Source organism: Ovis canadensis, chromosome 3, assembly GCF_042477335.2.
Source record: "Ovis canadensis isolate MfBH-ARS-UI-01 breed Bighorn chromosome 3, ARS-UI_OviCan_v2, whole genome shotgun sequence".
Lineage (NCBI taxonomy): Eukaryota > Metazoa > Chordata > Mammalia > Artiodactyla > Bovidae > Ovis > Ovis canadensis.
In genome coordinates, this window is record NC_091247.1 from 80,592,256 (window position 1) to 80,608,993 (window position 16,738).

General features: G+C 43.9%; 1 protein-coding gene across 2 annotated transcripts in view; it reads left to right on the forward strand.

The window, feature by feature from the left end:
- ABCG5 (ATP binding cassette subfamily G member 5) overlaps positions 1-16,738 on the forward strand; it is a 32,788-nt gene that overhangs the window by 855 nt on the left and 15,195 nt on the right. The window contains exons 2-6 of one of the 2 annotated variants that reach the window (XM_069583445.1): positions 477-598; positions 9,852-9,988; positions 10,071-10,169; positions 14,638-14,770; positions 16,466-16,605. In XM_069583445.1, the coding sequence (XP_069439546.1) occupies positions 477-598; positions 9,852-9,988; positions 10,071-10,169; positions 14,638-14,770; positions 16,466-16,605 (631 nt within the window). Of the gene's footprint in view, positions 1-476; positions 599-9,851; positions 9,989-10,070; positions 10,170-14,637; positions 14,771-16,465; positions 16,646-16,738 lie in introns of both variants that reach the window. The other variant, XM_069583446.1, reaches the window with a different exon arrangement.

Consider the following 16,738-nt stretch of genomic DNA (forward strand, 5'->3'; position numbering starts at 1 on the left):
GGGAACTTAGGCGCCACTGTGAACGGCCCCTCCTCCTCCAGCCCCACAGCAGGACTGGAAGCTGTGCTCGGCCTCCTGCCCCTGCATTTTGCCCCTTGCCCCTTCCCCTCGTGTCTCCCTGGCCTATAACCTGCCCTATTCAGATGGTCAGGGCTTGGAAATGGGGCTACTGGGAATACGAGTTGTCAGGGAACCGGGTGAAGGAACGCAGGGTCAATTGAAGGAATACACAGTGTCCTGTTTGCCGTCTGTCATCCAGTCAAAGAGAGCTGGCATTCCGAGCAGCTGTCAGAAAAGTCTTTGCAGAGGTGGTCTTCTGTCACTACCTGCCCGGCTCTACAGAGGACACCGAGGCTAAGCCACACTTAGGAGCCTGTCCAGAGAGAACTTGGGCTGGGCAGAGCTGGGACTGGTGCTGGGGGACAAGGGTCTGGAATCTTCTATGCTGCCTTTCCCCTATGTGGTTTCCTTCAAAGCCACCATGTGGGGCCCTGGTGGGACATCGCATCTCGCCGACAGAAGTGGACCAGGCAGATCCTCAAAGATGTCTCCTTGTACGTCGAGAGCGGGCAGGTCATGTGCATCTTAGGGAGCTCAGGTAAGCTGCAGAGGGAGTGCCCTACACTTTTCTCAGAAGAGGCTTTGGCTTGTTTTGAACACCACACTAAGGAGACGGGTTTAAGTTGTAGCAGGATGGCCAGAAGTCTGACATTAGAATGAACTCTGATGGCATGTGTGACTATGAATAGAACCTGGTTGTTTTTGTTGAGTTGCTAAGTCATGCCCGGCTCTTTGCGATCCCACGGACTGCAGCACTCCAGGTTGCCCTTTCCTTCATTATCTCCTGGAGTTTGCTCACACTCGTGTTCATTGAGTCAGTGATGCCACCCAACCATCTCATCCACTGTCACCCCCTTTTCCTCCTGTCCTCAATCTTTCCTAGCATCAAGGTCTTTTCCAATGAGTAGGGTCTTTTTCAATGAGTAGGCTCTTTGCATCAGGGGACCAAATGATTGGAGCTCCAGCTTCAGTCCTTCCAGTGGATATTCAGGGTTGATTTCCTTTAGGATGGACTGGTTGGATCTCCTTGCTGTCCAAGGGACCCTCAAGAGTCTTCTCCAACACCATGGTTCAAAAGCATCAGTTCTTCAACCTTCCGTCTTCTTTATGGTCCAACTCTCACATCCATACACAACTACTGGAAAAACCATAGCTTTGACCTGTGCCAGCAAAGTGATGTCTCTGCTTTTTAATATGCTGTCTAGGTTTGTCATAACTTTTCTTCCAAGGAGCAAGTGTCTTTTAATTGCATGGCTGTAGTCACCATCTGCAGTGATTTTGGAGCCCAAGAAAATAAAGTCTTTCAGTGTTTCCATTTTTCCCCATCTATTTGCCATGAAGTGATGGGACCAGGTACCATGATCTCAGTTTTTGAATGTTGAGTTTTAAGCCAGATTTCTCACTCTTCTTTTTCACCCTCCTCAAGAGGCTCTTTAGTTTCTCTTCACTTTCTGCCATTAGAGAGGTCTCATTTGCATATCTGAAGTTGTTGACATTTCTCCCAGAAATCTTTATTCCAGCTTGTGAGTTATCCAGCCTTGCATTTTGCATGATATACTCTCATGTAAGTTAAATAAGCAGGGTGACAATATACTCCTTTCTCAATTTTTAATTGCTCAGTTCTTCCATGTAAGAGTCTAACTGTTGTTTCTTGACCTGCATACAGTTTCTCAGGAGGCAGGAAAGGTGGTCTTGTATTCCCATCTCTTTCAGAATTTTCCATAGTTTGTTGTGATCCACATAGTCAAAGGCTTTAGCATAGTCAATGAAGCAGAAGTAGATGTTTTTTGGAATTCCCTTGCTTTTTGTATGACCCAACAAATGTTGGCAATTGTATCTCTAGTTCCTCTGACTTTTCTAAACCCAGCTTGTACATCTGGAAGTTCTCAGTTCACATACTGCTAAAGCCTAGCTTGTAGGCTCTCGAGCATTACCTTGCTAGAATGTGAACTGAGTGCAATTATACAGCAGTTTGAACATTCTTTGGCATTGCCTTTCTTTGGGATTAGAAGGAAAACTGACCTTTTCTAGTCCTATGGCTAGTGCTGAGTTTTCCAGATTTGCTGTGCAGCATCATCTTTTAGAATTGGAAATAACTCAGCTGGAATTTCATCACCTCCACTAGCTTTGTTTGTAGTATTGCTTCCTAAGGCCCATTTGACTTCTCATTTAAGGATGTTTGGCTCTAGGTAAGTGACCACGCCATAGTGGTTATCTGTGTCATAAAGACCTTTTTATAGTTCTTCTGTATATTCTTGCCATCCCTTCTTAATCTCTTCTGCTTCTGTTAGGTCCTTGCCATTTCTGTCCTTTATTGTGCCCGTCTTTGCATGAAATATTCCCTTGGTATCTCCAGTTTTCTTGACGAGATCTCTAGTCTCTCCTAGTCTATTGTTTTCCTCTATTTCTTTGCATTGTTCACTTAAGAAGGCTTTTTATCTCTCCATGCTATTCTCTGGAACTCTGCATTCAGTTGGGTATATCTTTCCCTTTCTCCTTTGCCTTTCCCTTCTCTTCTTTTTCAGCTATTTGTAAGGCCTCCTCAGACAACCACTTTGCCTTCTTACATTTCTTTTTCTTGGGGGTGGTTTTGGTCACCACCTCCTGTACAATGTTATGAATCTCCATCTGTAGTTCATCAAGCGCTCTGTCTACCAGATCTAACCCCTTGAATCTATTTGTCACCTCCACTGTATGATCATAAGGGATTTGATTTTAGTCATATCTTAATGGTCTAGTGTTTCTCCCTACTTTCTTTAATTTAAGCCCGATTTAAGCCTGAATTTTGCAATTAGGGACTCATGATCTCAGCCACAATCAGCTCCTGGTCTTGTTTTTTCTGACTGTAAGGAGCTTCTCCATCTTTGGCTACAAAGAATATAATCAACCAATCTGATTTCAGTATTGACCATCTGGTGGTGTCCACGTGTAGAGTCGCCTTTTGTGTTGTTGGAAGAGGGTGTTTGGTATGATCATTTCATTCTCTTTGCAAAACTCTGTTGGCTGTTGCCCTGCTTCATTTTGTACTCCAAGGCCAAACTTGCCTCTTACTCCAGGTATTTCCTGGCTTTCTATTTTTGCATTCCAATCCTCTATGATGAAAAGGACATCTTTTTTTGGTGTTAGTTCTAGAAGGTCTTATAGGTCTTCAGAGAACCATCTAAAGGTTTAAAGAATCTTTAGAAAGATCCTTGAAAAAAATTAATTCCTGTTTCAGAGAAAAGCACCTAACATAGTGCTTGGCATATAGAGGTGCTCAGTAAACACAGTTTTCCGTTCTGGAGATGGGAACGGGAATTGAATAAGCACAAAGATGCTGTTTACCCCCCATGCGCGCTGGTCTTTTAAAAATTATGATGTACTTTAAACACACAGATTGGGGAGATCTCCTGGAGAGGGGGAAAGGCTACCCACTCCAGTATTCTGGCCTGGAGAATTCTATAGACTATTCCATGGAGTTGCAAGGAGTCGGACATGACTGAGCGACTTTCACTCACTTCACTTAAACACACAGACAAGATAGTTAATAATATTTCTGTCTTAACAACTAGCTTCATCAAATCTTAACTTTATACTATATTTACTTTAAATCCTTTTTTTTTTTTTTTGGAAAAAAACCCACCCTAAATATTACAGATTCTCCTGAGGCTATTTACATGCCCTTTCTCTACCTTCTTCTTCCCCTCCTCTTTCCCAGCATCAGCCAGTCACTGCGGGGGAGGGTGCAGCCCTTTGGGGCTAGGGCAATGCTGTGAGGGTCACAGCTGAGGATGCACGGCTGTGGGGGGAAAGGGTGTGTTGGCCCTGAAGAGGGCATCCATGTGGCATGTCACAGGGTCCACTACACTAGGTTATCCTGCACATTTTAAGGTTGAAAGATTCTGACAAATTTGCTTCCCAGGAGCCTGTTTTGATTGGGTTCTTGCTTGCAAATTGTTGACACTTTCAGCTACTCTCCACTTGCACTGCTCTTTTTGATAGAGGTGGGCAGTGTAATTCTGTGATAGAAGTTAAGCGTGGTCAGCCCCTTTTAACTCAGGGAGTTACATCCACAGCCACTCTCCTGCTACAGTCAGGGGCTGGGGAGAACAGCTGGATGGTAGCAGTAGTGCTGTTAAGATGAGGTGAAAGGAATTCATTGATGAGAAGGGTTACACTTTCCTGAGATTTCCCTTCATTTTGTTTTCTCTTGGCCCATGCCACATAGCTCATGGGATCTTAGTTCCGCAATGAGGGATTGAACCCATGCCCTCAGCACTGAAAAATGCAGACTCCTAACTACTGAACCACTAAGAAAGTCCCTCCTTTCATTTTCTTTTTTCAGTTTTTAACCATTTCTAATTGTGTGCATGTACCGTAACACCCAGAGTCATCCTGATTTTCCTTTTGATAACCATACTTCTTTAAAGAGAAAAGCTGAGTTATCCCTATAATATTGTGTCACTTGCCGCCTTTTCTGTGTAGGATAAAAGGGGTGGCATGTAGCCCAACAAGGAACTGAACCCACTTCTTGGAAGTGTGTCCCACAGGCCAGTATCACGCTTCATACACATCTCAGCAGAACAGGGTGGGGCCCTCTGTTCTAGGGGCTCATGGGCTGGTTTCTGATGATTGCTTACCGTGGTTTTATGACTGTCCATCCTTTTGTACTGAACATGAATTCTTGGTAGACTTCAAGTTCCATGAGGGTGGGAGCTTGGTCTTTTTTTTTCCCTGATGGATCCTCAATATCTAGGACAGGGCTTGCCACATAGTATGTACTTAATAAGTATATGCTGAATAAATGATTAAGCAAATGAATTAATTCTATGAATTACTTTTAGTATTTCATAACATGATTTCATTGGTGTCTTATCTAAAGTGGTATTTTTATCAAATCTTTACTAGTGAGGCAGAAGATGACTTAGGTGTTCACAGTCTCACTAGAGAATGGTCTAATGCAAGCCTGCCTATAGTCAGCCACTCTCTGGGGGAAGGTAATTTTATTCAACTCATTATTATCTCTCATGTAATTCTTAGACTCTAGGCTACATGCTCCTTTGCAGAAGACTAGTTACAGATGACTTTTGTCCTTCTAGAAGAGTTAATCCCAAAGGTCATGGTTTTATTGCCCTGGAGGGCATTAACCTTTTTTTTCCCTTTTCCTTATTGTGGTAAAATATGCGTAATATAAACTTTGCCATTTTACCCATTTTATTTGTCAATTTTTTATTGAGGTACAGTCGACAATGTGTTAGTTTCAAGAGTGAAGCAAGGAGATTCAATTATATATATGTTCTTTTTCAGATTCTTTTTCATTGTAGGCTATTATAAGATACTGAGTATAGTTTCTTGTGCCAAACAGTACATTCTTGTTATTTATATATTTTATATAAGTAGTTCAGTTCAGTTCAATCACTTAGTCATGTCCGACTCTTTGCAACCCCATGAATCGCAGCACTCCAGGCCTCCCTGTCCATCACCAACTCCCGGAGTTCACTCAGCCTCACATCCATCGAGTCAGTGATGCCATCCAGCCATCTCATCCTCTGTCGTCCCCTTCTTCTCCTGCCCCTAATCCCTCCCAGCATCAGAGTCTTTTCCAATGAGTCAACTCTTCGCATGAGGTATAGAGTGTGTGTTTAATCCCAGATCCTAAATGTATCCCTCCCTTGGCCCCATTTCCCCTTTGGTAACCATAAGTTTAATTTTCTATGTCTATGAGTCTGTTATCTATTTTGTAAATAAGTTCATTTGTGTCATTTTTCAAGATTCCACGTTAGTGGTATCACATGATATTTGTCTTTCTCTGTCTGACTTAATTCTGTATTTAATTCTGGTTTAATTAGTATGATAATCTCTCAGTTCCTATTGCTGCAGATGGCATTATTTCATTCATTTTTTATGCCTGAGTAATATTCCTGTGTGTGTTTGTATACATGGATATATGTAAACATATATCAATATCTATACATACCTCATTTTATCCATTCATCTGTCTGTGGACACATAGTTTGCTTCCATGTCTTTGTTATTATAAATAGTGCCACTGTGAACACTGGGATGTGTATATCTTATTGAACTAGCGTTTTCTTCTTTTCTGGACCTATGCCCAAGAGTGGGATTGCTGGATTATGTGTTAGCTGTTATTAGTTTTTAAATGAGCTTCCATAACTGTTTCTATTGTAGCTGTAGCAATTTGCATTCCCACCAACATTGTAGGGCGGTCCCCTTTTTGTCACACCCCCTCGATCATCATTTATTACACAGACTTTCTCATGATGGCCATTCTGACTGGTGTGAGGTGATACCTCATTGTAGCTTTGAATTGCATTTCTTTAAAAATTAGTTATGTTGAGCATCTTTCCATGTGCCTGTTGGCCATCCGTATGTTTTCTTTGGAGAAATATTTATTTAGAAATGGCAACCTACTCCAGTATTCTTGCCTGGAGAATCCCATGGATGGAGGAGCCTGGTGGGCTACAGTCCATGGGGTCGCAAAGAGTCGGACACAACTGAGCCACTTCACTTCACTTCACCTCACCTCACCCGTTTTTAATTTTTTTTTTTTAAATTGAGCTGTATGAGCTGTTTGTATATCTTGGAAATTAAGCCCTGGTTGGTCACATGTTTGCAAATATTTTCTCCTAGTCAATGGATTGTCTTTTCATTTTGTTTATGGTTTCCTTTGCCATGAAAAAGCTTATAAGTTTGATTAGGTTTATTTGTTTATTTTTGCTTTTCTTTTGCCTTGGGAAACTGACCTAAGAAAACATTGTTATAATCTATGTTACGGAACATTTTGCCTATATTCTCTTCTAGGAATTTTATGGTGTTATGTCTCATATGTAAGTTGTTAAGCCATTCTGAGTATTTTTTGTGTACCATGTTAACCATTTTAAAGTATACAGTTCAGTGGCATTAAATGCATTCACATAGTTGTATAAACATCACTGACATCCATCCCCACAACTTTTCATCTTGTAAAGTGGAAACTATATTCCCATTAAAGAATAACTCCCTTTCTGCCCTTCTCTCAGTCCTGGCAACCATCACTACACTTTCTGTCCTTATGAAAGTGTACTTATGTCCCATACTACTCTAAGTACCTCGAATATGTGGAATCATACAATGTTTATCTTTTTGTGACTAGCTTATTTCAGTTACCATAGTGTGTGCAGTGTCTATCCATGTTGCAGCGTATTGCAGAATCTCCTTAATTTTTAAGGTTGAATAACATTCCATTCTATGTGCAGATCATAGTTTGCTTATCCATTCATCCATTAATGGACACTTTCCCTCCACATTTTAGTTATCATGATTAATGCTGCTGTGAAAAAGGGTGTACAAATATTTCTTCAAGACCCTGTTTTTCTGTTCTTTAGGATATATACCCAGAAGTGGACTTGCTAGATCATATTCTATTTTCAGTTTTTATAGAAACCACCATACTGTTTTCCACAGTGGCTGTACCATCTTATATTCCCAGCCACAGTGCACAAGGGTTCCAATTTTCCCACATCTTAGCCAACACTTGTTATTTTCTGTTTGGTTTGTTTGTTTTGATAGTAGCTATTAGGTGCGAGGGGATATCTCACAGTTTTGATTTCTGTTTCCCTAAGTCCTTTACCCAGTCTTGAATCAGGTGGTTGGTTTGTTTGTTTGTTGTTGTTGAATTTTAGAAGTTCTCTCTGTAATGTTAACCTCTTATCAGATATAAGATCTGCAAATATTTTTCTGTCATTCTGTGGACTACCTTTGTACAACACGGTCTTTGTTGAAAAACGTAGCTTTAAAATTTTCATGAAGTCCAGTTTGTCTATTTCTTCTTCTGTTCCCTGTACGTTTGGTGTCACATCCTGAGGGATTAACCATGTAACTTTGCAATTTACTCCAGTCTTCTTTTCTTCCCTGATTATGCATGTTAGTTTCTCATACCCTTTTCTGCTTGAGCTTTGTTAACCTCCTGGTACCCCCAGAAATGAGTTAATAACTATTTAACACATGTTTAAACAAAAGACAGTATTAGTTACCTATTTTCATGTTTAAAAAATACCCAAACTAAGTGACTTAAAATAATAAAAATCAGGTGTTATCTCTCAGTGTTTCTACGAGTCAGAAATTTGGTATGCCTTGGTTGGATACTTCTGTCTGTGGTCTCTCATGAGGTGTAGCCAGATGTCAGCTGAGGCTGCAGTCATCTGAAGGCTTGAATGGAGCTGGAGAAGCTCCACCTAAAGCGGTTCCCTCACATGCTGAGAAGCAAGTAGTTGCTCACCATTGCTCACTGAGGATGTGTGACATGAGAGGAACCCTGAGGGTCACCCATAGGAGGCTGAGAAGGAGCAGCCAGACTGACAAGATTAAACCAAGAGGATGAGGTGGCACTTGCGCCAAGAGAGAGATTTACAGAAAAGGGCAAGCAACAGCATCACATGCAGCTGAGAGGTCAAACAACACACAGAGAAACTAGCCCCAAGGAGGAGGCTAGCTCTGAGGTAGTGGTGGAACTTGAATCCAGGCTATAGGCTGTTGGAGGGTCTATTAGAGTTGAGACGGGATGCTAGAATGTAAGGCTAAGGGAGCTCCTAGTTAGAAGAACCACAGACAAAGCTTAATGTTGTGGCTGAGAAACTTCAGGGCACATTCTGAAAGACAGCCCCAGTGAAGTCACATTTTGTTTCTTTTCAATCACTCTGCTCGCTTCCCCAAGCTGACCTCTACCTGAGCACACTGGGGCTGATTCTGAGCTTTGTCAGTCGTGGGTCAGATAAGAAAACCACTGCTCCAGGAGCTTGGCTTTTCATCTTTGCACCCCTCAGAGCAACCAGCAGTTTCTTTAAAATATTTGAACAAAAGATCCTTTCTTTTGTTTTGCACAGGTCGTCACATCCTCAGTAGAATTCTCTTGCCATTTTCTCAGAGAGCCCAGAGCCTCCTGATAATTTCCTCTCTTACTCATTCTAACTTAACAGCCTTACTCAGGAAAGGCCTGGTGACTCCTGTTCCTGTCCCTATTAACTGGGCCCATGTAAGCTTGTGTCCAACAAGAATGGGAAGGGCCAGCTGGTATCTTACCCTAAGAGATCACTCTAACCCTAGACAAAGCAAACCAGGAGAAACCTCACCTTCCAATCACTCCAGTACAGGGAAGTTAGTTCATCCCATCTCGTGGGAAAGTTCTTAGCAACAACCTGCTGGGTTATGCTCAAGGCTCTCAGTGTAGGCTGAGGCCAACTTGGTTTTTACTGAAGGACTCACTAAGCTATTGCTTCTCACACTTGAATATGCATGACAACTACCCAGGCATCTTGTTAAAATGCAGAATCTGAGCTAGGAGTTGGAGCCTGAGATTCTGCATTCCTGACAAACTCTCAGATGGTGCTGATGCTGCTGGTACTCAACCACACTAGTGAGGCTCTGGGCCGAGTCCCTTACATCCGGGAACCAGCAGAGTATCCCAGGGAGTCACAAACAGAAACAAATTCAAATGCCCTAGAATTCAAATGCTTCTAAGAGCCATGGTTTTGATTTGAGTCTGATCCTGTGTTTTCTTTTTCAGCCTCAAGCAGCTTTAAAGAGAATAAACAGGCAGACAGAGCTCCTCCAGCTCAGACCTGGAGGAGAGAGACAGCTCATCCCCTCTCATTGAAAGGGGACAAGCTGGAAGGACTCATTCCACCATGAGTCTGGCCCACGAAGCCAAAGGGAGAACAAGTCAGGGCTGGACAGCAGGTTCACCGAGGGTCTTGGGAAGGTCCTGTGAGGCCTCGTGGCCGGCCTCCTCCAGGCCCTCTCTTGTCGCCTCCCAGGCTCAGGGAAAACCACGCTGCTGGACGCCATGTCCGGGAGGCTACGGCGCACAGGGACCCTGGTTGGGGAGGTGTTCGTGAACGGCCAGGAGCTGCACCGGGAGCAGTTCCAGGACTGCTTCTCCTACGTCCTGCAGGTGCCCGAGTCCTGGCCCGCCCGCAGGAGTTGGGAGGTGGCGGGGGGCGCCTTGGAAGATACTGACAGGTTCCTCCCCACAGAGCGACACTCTGCTGAGCAATCTCACCGTCCGCGAGACGCTGAACTACACGGCGCTGCTGGCCATCCGCCGCGGTTCCCAGGGCTTCTTCCAGAACAAGGTGGGTACCGCCCTGGGGCCCCCCAGGGCATCGCCTCGCTGTGGCCTCATACCCCCTCGTCCCTCCATTTGCCCATTCCTCCCCATCAGTTGTCACCGTCTGAGTCCAGAGTTGCTCTGTACACTGTGGCTTCGGGGCACTTAATGTGGCTTCACATGTGGCACTTGAAAGGTGGCTTTAGTCATGTGGCTTTGGGGCACTTGAAACATGACTAGACCTAATTGAGATGTGCTATGAGTGTAAAATACACACCAGATTTTAGAAAATTAGTCTGGAATCACAGAGCATAAAATATCTCATTAGTAATTTTTAAAATATTGATTCTTGGTTGCAATGGTATTGTTTTGGTTGTATAGGATTAAAGAAATTATACCACTAAAATTCATTTCTCTTGTTTCTTTTCACTCTCTAAAATATGGCCAGCAAAATGTTTAAAAGCTAAATGTGGCTTGCATTATATTTTTATTGGATGGTGCTGTCCTGGGAGCTCTCTATTTGAACGGATATGCTTGTTTTCCTCATTCACTGCCCTGCAGTCCTGTTGAGATTTTTCTCAGCTTTCTTTGAGACATCTTGAATGTGCCTCATCCAAACTGAATTGTCAGCTCTTCCTAGGTTTCAGTGTTTCCTTAAGTGGACCCAGTTTGGAAGTAGTTGCAGGTAAACTCACAGGGACCTCACCTAGAAATATTGTCTCATTTCTGTCTGGACTGGAAACATACAGGGAACCAAGAACAGGTCAATGCACCACCGGCAGAGCAGGCACAGTTCCCCGGGAAAGAGGTTCCTGCCCACGATATCTGCCTCAGAGACTTCACCACCCTGAGGCTCAACGAGGTTCCCCCTGGGCACACACATCAAGTTGCCAAAGCTGATCTTTCTTCAATGCCATTGAGGCTCTGAGGGAATCCTCCATCTCAGCTGAAGGGGCAGCAGTCACACCATTTTTATCAGGCCCCTTTGAACCTGTCATCAGGGAGTTACTCCTCTTGACCCAAGTGCTGGACTCTCAGACAGGGCTTGGTGAGTGGAGCTAGGTCTGAATGGTGTCTGGAGTACCAGCAGGCTTGCTGTTATAATGCTGGGTCAGGAAAGGTCATTCTTCTGTTTCAGAGTCCTAGACATGCTGTCCTGGGTGTGCTGGAGCATAGCTTTCACACCAGAGGAACCTTCAAGAAGAGCCATCAGCCCCACAGAGTGAGGGCTAGCCCTGTTCCTCCCGGGAACATTAGAGTGCTTAGAAGGCATTGTAAGGTTCCTGTTATTCTCCCAGCGTATACTCTGTACTCTCACCCTTGGCTGACATCCATCAGACCTTGATCACACACAGTATCTGATTTCATTCTGGCATCAGCTCTATGAAGGAGGCATTACCTCTGTCTTTAAGCTCAAGAAACTGATCCCCAAGGAGACTGAGAGCAGGCACCTCAGACTGGCAGAACGGGGACGCGAACCAGGTTCTCTGGCTCCATCCTGCCTCCCTGGGCCCCACTGTGGTCGGACAAGTTGGAAGTTAGAGTTCACTCCACGGGGAGCCACAGGCATGTTCCCGTGACTTAGCACCCCCTGACAGTGGCAGACGAGCCCTCTGCAGGCTTGTCTCCCTGCTTTGGTATTTTTTTCCTCTAAAATGGGTAGGAGAAGATCTCATTGGTATTTGAGTTCTTTTGAGATGGTGATCATTTAGATCACATACCCCAGGGAGAGAGTCTGAAAAAGCCACTGAGCTTTCCCTCCTGAAGATGCATATATTTGCGCAGATACTCAGAAAATTCAAGGGTATCCAAAATTGGTCGATGGCAAATTCACTTCCTGTGAATGGTCCCTCTTCCTGGGACTTGCAGCCCCTAAATGTCCTTCAAACTTTCCTATCATATTATTCTCCCTGCCTGAGGCTACTTTCTAAGCAGATACAGTCTACAGGATGTAAAATCTTGACAAAGTAGTTTAGGGAGAAGGAATTATCTATAATAAACAGAGCAGTCAGTCAGTTCAGTCACTCAGTTGTGTCTGACTCTTTGTGACCCCGTGGACTGCAACATGCCAGGCTTCCCTGTCCATCATCAATTCCAAGAGCTTACTCAAACTCATGTCCATCGAGTTGGTGATGCCACTCAACCATCTCATCATCTGTCATCCCCTTCTCCTCCTGCCTTCAATCTTTCCCAGCATCAGGGTCTTTTCCAATAAGTTAGTTCTTCGCATCAGGTGGCCAGAGTATTGGAGTTTCAGCTTCAGCATCAGTCCTTCCAATGAATATTCAGGACTGATTTCCGTTAGTATTGACTGGTTTGATCTTGCAGTCCAAGGGATTCTCAAGAGTCTTCTCCAACACCATTGTTCAAAAGATCAATTCTTCGGTGCTCAGCTTTCTTAATAGTCCAACTCTCACATCCATACATGACCACTGGAAAAACCATAGCGTTGACTAGACAGAGCAGAAAGTGTGACAGATCTGCTTCTGTCCTCCGCAAATCCAAACTTAAAGCCTTGATTAGTGTGGGCAGACTGTGCCTGTCCTTATACTTCTTGGACCACTTGAGAACCCACATGGTTTGCTCTCAGTCCCAGCTCTGCCATTTGTTAATGCTGTGACCTTTGGCAATCTATGGACTTTTCTTCCCTGTAATAGATAGAGTAATGATTCATCTTTCCTGGAGCTGATATGAAGAATGAATCAGTTTATGTGATATCACGTAGCACGGAGAGGATTGATGATCCCAGTGATCCTCGTGGGTCCCTTCCAAGACTCTGAGAATTATTCTGTTCTCAGTGCAGTTTGCAAAACATAGGAGAGGCTTCTAGCCAGAGACATGTGAAAGAGATTTAGTAAATGTCTCCTCTCTCCATCCCTTCTGAGCCAGAAGGGGCAAGCTTTACTCCTTTCTTGCTGTTGCAGAGCAGATGAAAGTGATGCTCAGAAATTTGCCCTGGCTGGTGCACATGTAAACCCTGCCATGTCAAGTGAAACTCAGTTCCAGGATCCTTCCACTCTGATGGCAAGAGAACACCCGTCTTTTTTCCAGTACAGATCATACTGGCTTCCTTACGCATTTTTGACCACCTCATTATTCCTTTGTGTCTGTTTCAGATGTGTCTTTTCTTTTGGTGAAAGCTTTCTGTGTTGCTCTGACTCCCTGTTTCCTCTGGAACTTTGTTTCATAAGTTATTCCCTCCCTTACTCCAGTTTAGTTCATTGTTGTTGGTATTTTTTAATGTGGTATTTTGTTTCTTTTTTCATTGTAGAAGAAATACAGTCTCATTAGAGATGTATGGGAACAAAACTCATTGCCTTATATATAAGTATTCTCAGTCTCTATCTGCTTTCCCCAGGGTCTAATGCAGAAAAGGGTACTCAATCGAGGGGGAGCCAGAAATAGAGATTTTTGAAGGGTCTCTGGAGAGGGGATAAGCTGAGGAAGAAAAGAGGGAGAGGGAGGGAAAAGGTCAACCTTCTTGATTTGAAAGTCAGTGAAGAATTTTTTTTACTGGTTATTGTTTTAGGGAGTTGAGTAAGGAGAGGGTTTCAGGGAGCTGTAGGGTATAAGATAAGCAGGGTGACAAGAATTGGGAAAAAAGAATTTTTTAAAGTGTGGCTGGAGATTATAAACTAGGTCCCTTTTAAAGTCCTTGTGGCTGGAGATTATAAACTAGGTCCCTTTTAAAGTCCTTAAAGAGATTCAAATAAAGATTGGCTTTGTTTTTAATTATTTTTGATAGCTGGATTATATTTGATCCAAAGCCACAGTGAGATTGGATCACATGGGACTCCAGGACTTATTTGGGTTACAGAGGAAAAGTGAGGTTTAGTTCAAACGAAATTGAATCTTTTCTTAAACATATGAAACATTTATTATAATAAAGTTTCAAAAACCAAAGGTTAAAAAATTAAGCGATATCATAACTACGCCTTTGGGGATTTTCTTATGGGCTGGACTAACTGTAGCATCTGAAAACAGGAGTTCAACAAAATCTCCATTGTTTCCTACTGAATTTCCCTGAAACTAATAGAAGCGGTTTTTGTTGCTCTAAGGTCTTTCGGGAAAAACAAATTCAAATTATTTATTTTAATCCAATTTGTTGTTGTTTAGTTGATAAGTCGTGTCTGACTCTTTGAGACCCCGTGGACTGTAGCTTACCAGGCTTCTCTGTCCATGGGATTTCCCAGGCAAGAATACTGGAGTGGCTTGCCATTTCCTTCTCCAGGGGATCTTCCCAACTCAAGGAGTGAACCCACGTCTCCTGCTTGACAGGCAAATTCTTTACTAATGAGCCACTGGGAAATCCATTGTGATTTAAACCAAGTTGGATTCTTCTGTACTAAGGGTGCTTTTCCTAGGATGTGGTGAGTCTAAAAGTGGCCCAAGTACTCAAGAGAAGTGTGTTGCCCCTCCCCTGCCATCCTCAGCCTATGAATTGGAACAGCAACCCAGCAGTGACCAGCCTTCCTGGATGTTGTGTCTTGCAGGTAGAGGCAGTCATGACGGAGCTGAGTTTGAGCCACGTGGCAGATCAACTGATTGGCAACTACAGCTTTGGGGGAATTTCCCATGGCGAGAGGCGCCGGGTCTCCATTGCAGCCCAGCTCCTCCAGGACCCCAGTAAGTGGGACCCAGAACTGCTACTGGCTGCTGCCTGGCCTCTTCCGCATGTCTACAGACATTTTCAGCCCTTTCTTCACAAGTCTCCATTTGGAAAGTGGGTTGTATTGAACTGAAGCCACTGAGGTTTTCAAACTGGGGAGCCAGTTTCTTTGGAAATACTATATAGTTCCTAAGGTGATTCCATCATCCAAGTATAAAACAGCTCATAGACTTGGAAGCACTGCTTCTGGGTTGATGTTCAGTTAAGGTCTTCTTTGAATATGGACCCTGCCCTATGCATCCTCACTTCTTACTAGGGTAGTGCCATTGTGTCTGCTCTGGAGAGGCAGTGAGTTTGGGTATGACTAGAAGTATGTATGAAATGGTAGGAATTAAAGTAGAACTTTGAGTGATATATGAGAAAGTATGTGTACTGGAGGAAGGGCCACCAAGATGAGGTGGCCGTCTTCCCTTCCTGCCTTGGTCTTTCCCCCCAAGACCTGGGGAAACTGTCACTTCTGTACCCTTGGAAGAAGATATAATAGATCTGCATACTTTCTTTACACTGGGGTAGATCAAGACTGCCTGCTCTTCAGAGCAAATAAGAGGGACGTTCTTAAGAGCCCCCATACTTCTTGGGTAGAAATAAGCTACAATTAAAGCCTCTAAAGAACTCAAATCCCTGCCCCATCTTGGACTTTGTTTCATGGGTCAGAGTTTTTTTTGCAGTGCGAAAACCCAGTTGCTATTGGGAAGTGCTAGACACGAAGTGAGATTGTGTCTTTTTTTAAATTTATTTTATTCAAGTATAGTTGCTTTACAATGTTAATTTATGCTATACCTGAAAACGGTTCAGTATTACATATGTGCATTCTTCTTTGCATTCTTTTCCATTATGGTTTCTCACAGGATATTGAACATAGTTCCCTGTATTATACAGGTAGACCTCGTTGTTTATCCATGTATATATAATACTTCGCATCTGCTAATCCCAAACTCCCAATCCATCGCTTCCGACATCCCCTCCCCCTTGGCAACCACCGGTCTATATCTGTGGGTCTGTTTTGTAGATTAGTGCATTTGTGTCATATTTTAAATTCCATGTATAAGTGATACCACGTAGTACCTGTCTTCCTCTGACTTACTTCACTTACTATAATTTTGAGATTGTATCCTTTTAACCAGCCTCTTCTCAGCCTTTCAGAGAAGGCAATAGCACCCCACTCCAGTACTCTTGTCTGGAAAATCCCATGGACGGAGGAGCCTGGTAGGCTGCAGTCTATGGATGGGGTCGTTAAAAGTCAGACAGGCCTGAGTGACTTCACTTTCACTTTTTGCTCTCATGCATTGGAGAAGGAAATGGCAACCCACTCCAGTGTTCTTGCCTGGAGAATCCCAGGGACGGGGGAGCCTGGTGGGCTGCCGTCTGTGGTTTCTGGGATACCCTAACCTCAGATGAAGCCAAAATGGTCCATAGTGCCAGGTGAGAGGACTGATCTGGTTGCTGCCTTGTCCCCGCAAGGACTGAGGCTGAAATGTGCTCAGGAGTTGGGAGTTGGGCCCTCCCAGATCAGTTGTTTTCTCTTGGGCTCTGGCTGCATTTGTCTGGGTTGGACAAGACAGCTCAGTAAGAAACTATTCAACTTTCTGAATCTAGAGCACAGAGTGCAGGCTTGGCAGTGACTCAGATGTTTGGCCTTTCTTTGCCTGCAGAGGTCATGCTGTTTGATGAGCCAACCACCGGTCTGGACTGCATGACTGCAAATCAGATCGTCGTCCTCCTAGCAGAGCTGGCTCGCAGGGACCGCATCGTGATTCTCACCATCCACCAGCCCCGCTCTGAGCTCTTCCAGGTGAAGGCAGTGTCTCTTGTTCCAGCTCAGCTCGTCACGGGTGGGTATATGTGTGCTGGGCTGAGATCTACCTGCATGCACGTGTGCTAAGTCACTTCAGTCATGTCGACTCTTTGCGACCCCATGGACTGTA